Below are 12,442 nucleotides of genomic sequence, written 5' to 3' on the forward strand. Positions count from 1 at the left end.
TCCAAAAAAAATAAAATCTGAGAGTCCTTTATCAAATGACAAAATAAAAAGCTTGAACACATCAAACGAATGGGAAACAGCTGTCATATTCCTAAGGGGACGACCATTTGATATTCTGGGGGAGGGGCAGGAGGATTTGTTTTTGATCGGTTATTTATTTTTGAAAACTAAGAGGACATGTTATCTATTTTCTGCACTATTGAAGCAAGATTTTTCATTTTCATTAAAGCAAGGGACTGATTATTTATTTTCACAACTATATATATATTTATAATATTCTAAAACATACAATTTTTAAATTATTTGTTTATAAATTATAAATTTTACATGCATAGTTAAGTCATCATGTACCATTTAATCAGAATTAATCATCCTCCTCTGCAGAAATGAATCTTCTATATTCCCAACTGCATATTCATGCACAGTTTCCAGACACTATATTAAAGATTGATTGTATCTAGGCTATTTTAAAAGTATTAGCAAAAACATGGTACGGCGAGCGGAGCGAGGCATTTTTTTTTTTAAGGTTTTGGAGCCACTGAAGGCACAAGAAGCTTAAGAAGAAATGATGCAAAAGCATGCTTTCTGGGTGTTCCCCAGACCCTTTCTTATTTTTGGTCTCAAAGCAAAATGTATACATTCAGTGTAAGACTCAAGTTTTTAGGGACAACATCAATAGATCAATATGCATGATAAAGCAAAAATGTAATTCACATAGTTGAAGTCTGGGGCTTCTGTTTTTTAAACTCATGATCAAGTTAATAACAAAATTACTAAATTACAAAAGGAATGCAACACTAACAGAATACAGAAGGGCAATCAATGAACAAAAGACAAATAAATAAGAAACATTGATCCCGAAATATCAGGGGCTACGTCTTAGGGATAACAGAACTTGCTTCTTGCAAGGCACTCGACGTAAAAACAATTTGATATGGAGACAAGCGTTTGGTTTTGACATTTTTACATGAGGCATTTGCCTCAATGAAGTTACGGCTCTGTTAAATAAAAGTGAGGTAAGTGTTGCTGAGAAAACATACCTCAAGTTAAATGAAGCCAACTTACAGACATTTCAAATATATTTAAATAATATTTATACTTATATTATATATTATTGAACAATTTGGGCAGTGTTTGCCGAAGGCGATTTTTTTGTTGAAAAAAGATGAATTTATGAAGAATCTGGTGCCATCTCATACTTTCGATTAGACCTGCTGAGTTATTCATTTTCAATACATTGCAAGTCAGGTAATTTATTTTCAAACTACCACAGAACAAACCATTTATTTTTGTGATTATCAAGGCTGAGTTATTTATTTTCAAAATCCTTCTGCCCCCCCCCCCCCCCCCCCTCCAAATTTCAACTGGTCGTCCCTTACTTTGGTACAGGCATATTTTTTTTATGTAGAAATGATGAATTATACCTGATTTTATAACTAGCTAAAACTAGCACTTGTATGAAAGTCACATAAAATTCCATTAAACTGACAACTATGTATGAACAAAACAAACAGATATAATATGTCAAAATGTCAAAAAAATTACATTGTAGAAATAAACAATGAGATTAATCATATGTTTCCCTATTAATACAATAAATTCCACACTAATACAATAAGGAGCAATTGAATTTAATCAATATTGAAGAATAAGAATATTTTTAAACAAAATGCAGCAGAAAAGTCCAGGGTGCGATAAATTCATTATATAGTTAATTAATGACCTCCTACGGACCATAGAGGGTGAATAAAATCCATAGGGGATTCGGCTGTCATCCCCTATGGATTTTACTAACCTTCTATGGATCCATAGGGGTCAGTAGTGAAGCATATAACTTACACTATTAGGTCTGGTCCTTATTTGGAATAAAATGGAATGTAATCTTTATTGTGGTCATTATGGTCATAGTGGAAACCAAAAAAATTTTTTTTCTTAAAATAAATTTTGCCTTTTCAGATATTATTATGGACTAATCACCACAATATTAACATATGATATTGATGCATGATTTTTTTCTATTACCATATTCTTAAAAAATTTAAATAAATAAATCTAGTTGATATCTTGAGTATTAGAAGCTCTGAACACAAAAATTAAAAGCCTACAGAATAAATAACTTCTATGATAAATGGAATGTTGCATTATAAAAATGATTCAAGTGTCAACATGGTTTCTGTATAAATCTAAGTACTTAGTACCCTGCATATAACAATGATTTTAGTGTAAATGTGGTTTCTGTATAAATCTAAGTACTAAGTACCCTGCAATCCTAAACACAACAATATATATAAAAAGAGGCATTAAGTATTGCCAGTACTCCCAGTCAATGTTGTAGTACTTTAGTATATCTTCTGACGGAATCATCGTTGAATTGGACTGTAAGCATGTGGTAAAGTGGGATCCTGATATATTATTGGATGGGGCAGCACACCTGAAAAATAAAATAAAGACAAGTCTAGTATTATATCTATAACAGTTCAACTGTCCTTGGTCTTTCTTTTATCTTGGATTTGTATTTTGTTTATCTTGGATTTGTATTTTGTATATCTTGGATTTGTATTTTGTTTATCTTGGATTTGTATTTTGTTTATCTTGGATTTGAATTTTGTTTATCTTAGATTTGTACTTCGTGTTTTTATTGTTTTTGTTAGTTTTGTTTGTACTTTGTTTCTATATGTAAGTTTAGCCCTTTTCAATTGATTCATGCAGTTTGCTCCTTTGTTGTGCTGTCAAGATGCTGTTCCAGGTTAGAGGAGGGTTTTGTGCCTGCAAAATGTTTTAATCTGCCACAAGGTTGCTGGATGTATTCTCAACATCTGGTTTTATTCATACTTTACAAAGTTTAAGAGGACATTGGCTAATTAGCTGTCCCAAAGACATAAATGTTTCCCCAAAACTTTCATCCCTGCCAACTGTGACTATTTGCGGGGGATTTCCCTCATTGAAGCTCCCAAATTGAAATTTTGACAGAGCAATTTTGCCCACAATTTAAACAAAACAAATAATTTTACAATGACTTTAGGCTTATAAGAGTATGTAGAAGCCAAAAAAAAAACAACATTAAAATGTATAAGCAGACCCCCTTGAAGGTTTTTTAGGACTAGGACAGCCATCTTGCCTGCAAAACCCCCATGGGCATTTTGAAAAGTTGGCAGGTATGGGAAAACTTAAGTCTTAGGATTACAATTACTTTTTTACTTTGAGGGTCAAACAAAAACAAATGTTGTCTAAGTAACTAAATATAGAAAGATGTGGTATGAGTGCCAATGAGACAAATCTCCATCCAAGTAACAATTTATAAAAGTAAACCATTATAGGTCAAGGAACGGCCTTCAACACAAGAGCTTATATTTTTTTTTCAAGAAAGAACCAGAAGTTAGTTGTAAGCATGACATTAAGAGACAATAGTCAATCAAATTATACAGCCACCCCAAAACCACCTGAAGTCTAAGGTTCAAAATTTTAAACTCAGTAGCTGTGTACATGATAGACATTTTTTTTTAAACTGGACTTAATTTTTAAATGCTTCTGTAATAAAATTCCTTGAATATAAAATTAGCAAAAAAATATCTCTGTGGAATTCTATGGTACAGTATGCAAAAAATAAAGAACGTTTTTTTTGCAAAGACTTAAATATAGAGTATAATGTTTTGTGAACTGATGAAAGCACATCAACTTATTAGTATCTGCTAGTATAAAGATAATTTGTTTTGCTGGCTGAATATTTGTTCACTAGGAGGTTTATTGTTGAGTAAAGAAATATTCAACATTGTTAAACTATCAATTTAAAGTCTTTAATATAATACATGTACTTACGAGAATGGGGCACTATTATGGAATTCCAGATATAATAAACAATTAAATGTATAATTGAGGAATGATATGTATTTTATCCAGGTCAACCATGGTGGCAAGCTACGAGTATAAAATCCTCCTAAAAAAGAAAAAAAGTAAATGATTTAATCCAGGATTATAACAAAGAATTGACATAGAAACAGATTCATACATTGTAAATTTTTTTCAATAATTGGTAAAAAAATACTGTAATCACTGTTAAAACTTGTCAGTAAAAAGCATTTTTATTTCATTCTGGGGTTAAGTATATAAAGTTTCAAATAGATTGATCAAGTACTCCCACATATATAAGTATACAAAGATAACCAATTGAATTGTAGTATGTTATCCACTCAATGAGTGGAGGTATAAAAAAAAATTGTTTAAAGAAGGAATACATATCCTTCATATTCATTCACTCTTTTTAAACATAATTTCCATAAATCATCTCAGAATTATAACTTGTAGAGACAAAAGTCGCAAAAAACGAGATATAGGGATTGTTTTCAGTTCCATAACTATTAGTACATATAGTTTGATGACTTTTTTTGTGTCCAGCCCCTTTGGTTATGGTCCAGTAATTATGAACTAATTAGCAATTTTCGATGTTAAGTTTTCTGCTTAAGTAAGTTTGAAAGGATCTACTTGTGATAGATAATTGGTATTAAATATGAAATTGCATAATCATTTGTACATCTCAGTTTAACAACTATTTCAAGGCCCTGCCCCCTAGAATATTGTCCAGTGATTTTGAATTAAAAAATTTCAAAGTTAAGTTCTGCTTAAGTTAGTTTCATAGGATTTACTTGTGAAAGATCAATGATATTTAGTATGAATTGTATGTATTATTAACAGTTCATATAATATTGATGATTATTTTGAGGCCCTGCCTACTTTGTCATGGTACAGTGACTATGAATTAATTAGCAATTTTCAATGTTAAATTTTCTGCTTAAGTTAGTTTGATAAGAACAACTTCAGATAGATATTAAGTATATTTTGTTTAAATTTGCATTACTATCTGTATATATCAGTTAAACAAATATTTTGAGGCCCTACCCATGGCACAAGATAATGGTCCAGGGACTGAATTAATGAACCATGTTGCTTTTCATCAGATTGTCTTTTCTGAATTTTATGCCGACAGGCGAGACATTTCTCTGTATCAACAGTTTATGAAAAAGTCTTAGCTAACTAGTGTATCTACAGTTGGAAGAAAATTACAATTTTTTCATGATTTCAGGCAAAACTTTCAAACTTGAGCTGAACAGGCCAAAGGAACAAACCTTTCATTCTTTGTATTTTATGAATAAAATAAGCTATAACATTATATTTCACTATTTATACTATATAATTACCTAGTAACATAATACCCATAATGCAAACAGTAGCTAAACTCATTCCTTTTCTTATATCCATGCAAACTATACCAAGGAATAAACCTATACTCTAAGAAAAAAAGAAATAGTCAATATTAAAAACCAAAGCACATGTTAATAAAGTTTACCATCAAACATAAGGGATGTTTACCAATTTGAAAAGCTATTTAATAGAACATTAGAGATTTACTGAATATTTCATGACATGGATCCTTATAAGGATATGAATATCAGGGAAATCTTTAACCAACAAATATATATAATTTTTATTTTAAAACTTTGCATATATAAAATTGGTGTAATTGATATAATAATAAGTTGCAAAAGATGTTGTGCAAAGTATACCTCAATTGTCAGAGACATTGACAAAGAATTCCATGCTAATAGTGTTTTCAGAATTCAAATTATCTTAAAACAGGAAGCGACTGCCAGTACTAAATCATCAAATATGGATTGAAACACTGCCAGTACTAAATCATCAAATATGGATTGAAACTGTGATTGTTTTTCAATAATGTATTGTTTCTGTAAATATGTATGCATTTTGGAAATTAAAACAGGGCAAAGCTTTTAATATAATAACACATTTGAGATGCTGACATAATTGCACATTGCAAGTGATCTGATTATTTCTTAACTTTTATTCTCATATCAAAATGTTGTCTTTTGTGGGGGTTTTATGGTCACAACATAGGTTTTTAATGGGATAGCACAACAATAGTTGATCATTAATCTTTCTTTTTTTTCACTTCATTTTCTCATCCTTGACCTTGACCTTTAGTTGTAACTGTTTACCTGGCCAGCAATAGCATGAATGATTAATGTCCCTATAGTGGCATAACCTTGACCTTCAGTTGTAACTGTTTACCTGACCAGCAATAGCATGAATGATTAATGTCCCTATAGTGGCAAAGAAAGCTGTTACACCATTGAGTCCTACACACCAATACACAACAGTAATGAACAATATTGGCTGTACGAGAATCAATGGAATTTCACTGGTCATTTTGGCCAGATAATAGGCTGACAATCTGTACCATCCTGCTGACCTTTCCTTGTTTATAACCATTCTTTCTGCTGGAACTATAAAAAAAAAAAAGATTGAAAAAGTCAAATTGCTTTTAAGAAATATTGATGAACCAAAAACATTGGATATAGTTATAACTTAGGTGTGATTTAAGAATTCAGTAAGGTATAAGACAGACAGTCTTCAGTTTGAAGTAAATTAATTTATAACTCTTTTGACTCTGGACAATTTGCAACTTGCCATTTTGTCTTGACACTAGTCTATTTGTGAATACAGTATTTGACATATAAATTTGTGTGTGTGTGTGTACATGTAAACAGAAGATGTGGTAGGATTGTCAATGAGACAACTCTTCACACGAGAACAAATGACACAGAACTAAACAGCTATAGGTCACTGTACTACCTTCAACAACGAGCAAAGCCCCTTCCACATAGTCTTGTGTCTTGTTGGGTTACCATCTCATTGATAGATAACAAACATCTTTTTTATTATTTATGTTTAGTTATCTAAATGGTAGTCCATAATTGCATTCCCCTAAATATGTTTGTTTACTTGGATAATTTCTAGATTCCCTTGAACTTTGAACTGTCAGCATTTATTTGTACTCTTATCAAAACCTTTTTATTTTATAAAACAGTTTTAGATGCATTAATTTATTCTAACTACTTTATCTTGTTGTATCATTTGAAGGGATTATAGAGTTTTCGATAAAATCAAAAGAATTTAAGCCACAATGTATTTGTATTTGATCCCATATACCATTTTAAGCAGTAAAATCACGTTCGTCTTTGTTCGATGACAAATTTTACATCAATACGTATAATATGGATTCATTACTATTCATTGAATACCAATTTTTCGTGGATTTAGCTGTCACCTGGGAACCATGAATTCCAATAACCAATGAATTACATATTCTCTATAAGAATGTATGCAGACTTTGGCAAAATCACAAAATTATATTTCCACAAGAGTGCAAGTTTTCCTCTATCCATGAAAATTAGTATCCATGAAAATAAATTAATCCACAGTGTATAGCTCAACTTACAAGAAGTGATAGTATCAAACAGTGGTGTGAATCCAAAGGTCATCCCAAGGTAAAATATCTATAAATAAATCAAACAATTTCATAAATGGTTGAGACAGAGATTTGTCTCATCTTAAAATTATTTTGATATAACAATATACAAATATTCTTCTTCATTTTATCATGAAAGATCATTAATATTTTTAGATGTTTGATACTAAATTAAATAAAATGTCTGTACCAAGCCAGGAAAATGATAGTTGATGTATTTGAGTTTTTTTCTGTTTTGAATTTTCCTCAGAGTTCTGTATTTTTGTGATTTTCCTATTTACTACTGTAAATTCAGAAATTATTGCGTGCATTTATTATTGCGATGTGCCGACCACAGGCAAAAATGCGAGGTTTAATTATTGCGACTTGCCGATTAAAAAAAATTTTTTTTTATGCTGAACATTATTGTAAATCACAGATGTTCACATGTCTTTTCGCAAAGTAAAGCTTTGTTCAAATCTATGCATTTAGTTACCTTCCGTATGTTTTCTGTGATTGAATACACAATTCTTAACTGATGTAACTTGTAAAGGGGATCTAGAAACTAAGATGCATTACTAGAACTTATGTGTTGTGCATGCCGACTTTGGGGATCTAGAAACTTAATTGAACATCGACCACGTGCAGAAGATTAGTGTAGAACGAGGCCCGGCGTGGGTAATTATAGGATATTTTTAACTTCAAAAGAAAATAAATTACAATATTAAAAGTTGATAATCGCAATCACGTAAATTATGTTTGGCTTCTTAGTCCTTTTATGCATACAAGCGAAGTTGAGAAAAATAAAATTCATCATAAAGGCTTGGCTTGTGGTATATTGTTAAAAATAAATTTAATTACACATCTTATAAATTAGCTTTGATTACTAGTAGCAAAGACTCATTTGGTTATAAATAGGAATGATATTTTTTTTACGCCATGAAGTAAAAAAATGTCAATGTGGAAGTTGTTGAACTTGTGCTCAATGAACAATAGTAGCTTGTGCTTTATGAACAATATTATCTTCTGATGATCTTTGTTATTTTGTTATTTATTATTTATTTATTGTAATAAATTGTATTATATAACTTGTTTTTATTTCTAAGTTTCAAAAGGTTTACTTATACTGAAAATACACATGCTCCACTGAACAATTACAAACAATATTAACAAAATAAAATAACATTGTAATTTGTCACTTTATATAATAATCGAACAGCATTCAAAAGTAATTACTAGTACTAGTATCCCATTCATAAAAGTTCCCGGCAATATTGTTCAATCATAAACATATTACAGACACATTACCAATTAAAAGTCGAAGTGTTATAAAAATGTCACCTGGCTTCACTGATTACACAGATTAGCGGAAATAAGTTGTAAAAACATATTACCCTTAAATGCCCCAGGTGAAAGGTTAAACACATCACACCACTGAACAAAGGGAGATAAATCAATCACAAATTGACATTGGAAAAATGAAAGTAAGAATGCGAGGTTTAATTATTGCGATCGTCCGACGCTCGCATTATTCGCATTAATAAAAACCTCGCAATAATTTCTGAATTTACAGTAATACATTTAGAAAACTTTTCATAAATGAACAATGATTTATATAGTAATACAACCTTTTGGGACAAATATTACAAATAAACCTACCACACCCATCCTGTCACGAAGTGTCTCCTCAATCCTTGGTAACTGAAACCATATCAAACTCAGCAATACAGTCATCACTACTGTCTCTATAATCTTAAACTTATTAAATATAAGAGCTTTTGATTGTCTAAATGTTCTGATTGTCAGCTGTGTGTACTGTGTTATAAATCCAGTCGGCCATTTTGGATCATTGGAATTTGTCTCCACTTGATCAGATTCAGGAATCTCCATTAAACTAATGTGTACACTGTCTGCCTCTGAAAAGAAAGATTAAAGTCTGATATCATATGTTAATAATTTCTTAAGTATGTTCCCTTTAAAAATCACACAGAGAATATGCCAATGGGACATATAACTTTATAAAGGGGCATATCTCCAGAACTGTTAAAGTGACACCATACACAACACGATCGTGATCTCTGTTTTATGTAAATAAGCATTGTGTATAAGCCTCATAATATTTTGTTGAAGCTACTCAAGTTAAAGAAAGGAAACCAATTTTGGAAGGACAGATAGAAGGATAAGGGTAACACTTAATGCCCCTCAGCTGATCCCGTTGCCATTATAAATTTACATTTTTAATACAGTAAAAAATTAACATACTTATATATTTTGAATAGATAATATAGGTTGCTGTATGTTGATTTTGAATAGCTGAAGATAAATATTTATTCATTTAAAACTGAACAAGAACATACCATAGGATACACTACCATTTTTCTGTTTGACTTTTTGGTACTTTTTCTGCTCATCAGTCATATTCCCTGGGACAATGCTAGAAGTTTTCAGCTCTTTTGGCCAGGAATCTGTATTTCTGAGAAATAAACACAGAAAATTACAGCTAAAAACAATATCAGTTAACATTTATCAAGATGCCTGTAAAAACATGGTCGTCAACAAAGAGTATGAAAAATGCACTTAGATGTAAAATTTAATCAAATTCAATGAAATTAAGTGCTAATGTGTCACCAGTAAACTTAATTTGTGACCATCAACCAACCAATTGATGCCATCTGAGCTTAAAATACAATACAGTTATCTCCTACATACAGTGTTCAGTGAAGGGAAATATAACTACACCTATATTGTCAGGTTTTAACTCTTCAATCCATTTAAATCCTGGTCATGTTATTACATTTGTGTTTTTAGTTTGAGATAAATAATGCAATATGAATGCTTTTGTTAACATTGGAAACGTATACTTGGTTTGAGTCAACTGAAATTTCGACACATCCAATTTCAAGTCGTCAGTAGTCAAAATACATATATTTAAACTAAACAAAGTTTGGAACCTAAGGAAGACTTTGACCCATCTGAAATTTCAAGTCAACTGACTTCAAGACAAAGAGAGTTAACTGTGTTATGGTTTGTAATTCATTGGACTACTGCAAATTGAAATCAAGAACTGTGGATTTATTTATTTTCGTGGGTATCAACATTCGTGTATTGAGGAAGTCTTGCATTTTCCTGGATATTTGACTTCGTTGTTTTGCTAATCTTTGCATACAAAGTTTGTAATTCTTTGAACATTTGAATATTCGTGGGTCACCTGTACTGATAAAACCAACTAAAATTGGTATCCAATGAAAAATAATGAATCCGCATTAGTATATACCAATCACTTATGTTGTTTCTATGCAGTTTTTAACATCAATTAATCAAAACCACTGCCTCCTTCCTTGTATCTATAAATGTAGCAGTATTTACCTTAGCTTGTATGCAGCATTAACAATCTGTTGTCTTGTATTGTCATCTTCTTTCAGTTTCTCTACTAAAATTTTAAGAATCTCATAAGTTTTTTCCATAAATTTTAAATGATATGCAATGCTTTATAAATATTAAAGAATGAAGCATTTTTAAATGCATAGTATAGGGGGAAAACCAGAGAGGCTACACAACATAAAGAAAAAAGTAAATAGACCAATTTCATATTATTACATTGGTTGCAATGAATTACATTAATTTCCCAGTTAAATAAAAACCCATAATTTCACATGTGAACCAAAGTGGTTATACAACAGTAGGCGTTGTCAAGACGTCGATAACGTCGGATCAAAACAAATTGTCAATGCGTAGGAAAAACATATAGTTCCTTACATTTTCTACATTAATTTCATAAAAAAAAGCCATTTACCAATGTAATAAAAAGAATAACTAATCGCCGTATTTGAATATCAAAAATAAGACAACTTGTGACCGAACGCCGCTCTGGATTAAACTTGTGCTGCGCACATCGTTTAATCCATGCGTCGTTCGGTCTCACGTTGTCTTATTTTTTATATTCAAATACGGCGATTAGTTATACTATAATTACTGACTTTTGACTCCTGAGTTTATATTTTTTTGACAGATTACCTTTTTTGTGGTTGGACATCCTGGTACTCAGTCAAACAAGAGCAACGTAAATAAGAAAATTCAAGATTCTAATCTGTACAATTTTGAGGGAAAGTGTACTGTTTAATGCTTTCAATATATGACTTAATCATCAGAAAGCAGTAAACTTTCCCCCATTTTGCACCGGTTATGTTTGATTTTACTTCTTTTGGTTGCTTGTGATTGACCCTGAGTACCAGGATGTCTTATCACAGAGTAAGTAACCTATCTTAAAAACAGACCTCGGAGTCAAAAGTTAATAAAATAAAATAGACTATGCAGTAGAACATGACAAGCTTACATACTTTAGTTGCTGTTCTGAAAAATTATTTGAATCTTAATACTCTAATTTCAGAAATTATTGTGAGGTTTTTATTATTGTAAACGCAATAATTAAAACTCGCATTTTAAAATATTTTATCTAAATTAAACTATATTTTCTCAAACAGTAAGAATAAAAATCGCATTTAAGTCTAAAATGACTGCACACAATAATTTCTGAATTTACAGTAGTCTTATCTGTTTTTGACTCAGATATAGGACTTTATTATGGTTAACTTACAAATAAAGTCTGCTGGATTATAATGAGGCTCCATAGGGAAACCTGCATTGCTGAAGAAATCTATGACCTCTCCGGTCTTCCCAAAATAAGCAACCTAAAATTTAAAAAAAACCTGTTGATTAGGCATCCTTCTATGAATCAGTTTAAAGGAATATTCTAAAAGTGAAATGACAGCATGATATATTGATAATACTGTGGATTCATTTATTTTCGTGGATATCAATTTTCGTGGATTGAGGAAAACTTGCATTAAGTGGATATTTGATTTCATGGTTAAGCAATTTCTTTAAACAAATAAAATTGAGAATGGGAATGGGAAATGTGTCAAAGCCACAACAACCCGACCATAGAACAGACAACAGCAGAAGGTCACCAACAGGTCTTCAATGCAGTGAGAAATTCCCGCACCCGGAGGCATCCTTCAGCTGGCCCCTAAACAAATATATACTAGTTCAGTGATAATGAACGCCATACTAAAGAAACTAAAATTAAAAATAATACAAGACTAACAAAGGCCAGAGGCTCCTGACTTGGGACAGGCTCAAAAA

The 12,442-nt window shown here is 31.1% G+C and overlaps 1 protein-coding gene across 2 annotated transcripts in view; it reads right to left on the reverse strand.

The window, feature by feature from the left end:
- Positions 1–1,858: 1,858 nt before the first annotated feature.
- Positions 1,859–12,442, reverse strand: part of LOC139481631 (uncharacterized) — a 35,916-nt gene continuing 25,332 nt past the window's right edge. The window contains exons 8-16 of one of the 2 annotated variants that reach the window (XM_071265064.1): positions 11,895–11,988; positions 10,667–10,730; positions 9,658–9,773; positions 8,960–9,216; positions 7,292–7,349; positions 6,082–6,296; positions 5,193–5,283; positions 3,817–3,934; positions 1,859–2,431 (exon numbers count right to left, since the gene is read on the reverse strand). In XM_071265064.1, the coding sequence (XP_071121165.1) occupies positions 2,218–2,431; positions 3,817–3,934; positions 5,193–5,283; positions 6,082–6,296; positions 7,292–7,349; positions 8,960–9,216; positions 9,658–9,773; positions 10,667–10,730; positions 11,895–11,988 (1,227 nt within the window). In that variant the 3' untranslated portion in view covers positions 1,859–2,217. Of the gene's footprint in view, positions 2,432–3,816; positions 3,935–5,192; positions 5,284–6,008; positions 6,297–7,291; positions 7,350–8,959; positions 9,217–9,657; positions 9,774–10,666; positions 10,731–11,894; positions 11,989–12,442 lie in introns of those variants that run through there. The other variant, XR_011654653.1, reaches the window with a different exon arrangement.

Source organism: Mytilus edulis, chromosome 7 (genome assembly GCF_963676685.1).
Source record: "Mytilus edulis chromosome 7, xbMytEdul2.2, whole genome shotgun sequence".
In the NCBI taxonomy this organism is placed as follows: Eukaryota; Metazoa; Mollusca; class Bivalvia; order Mytilida; family Mytilidae; genus Mytilus; species Mytilus edulis.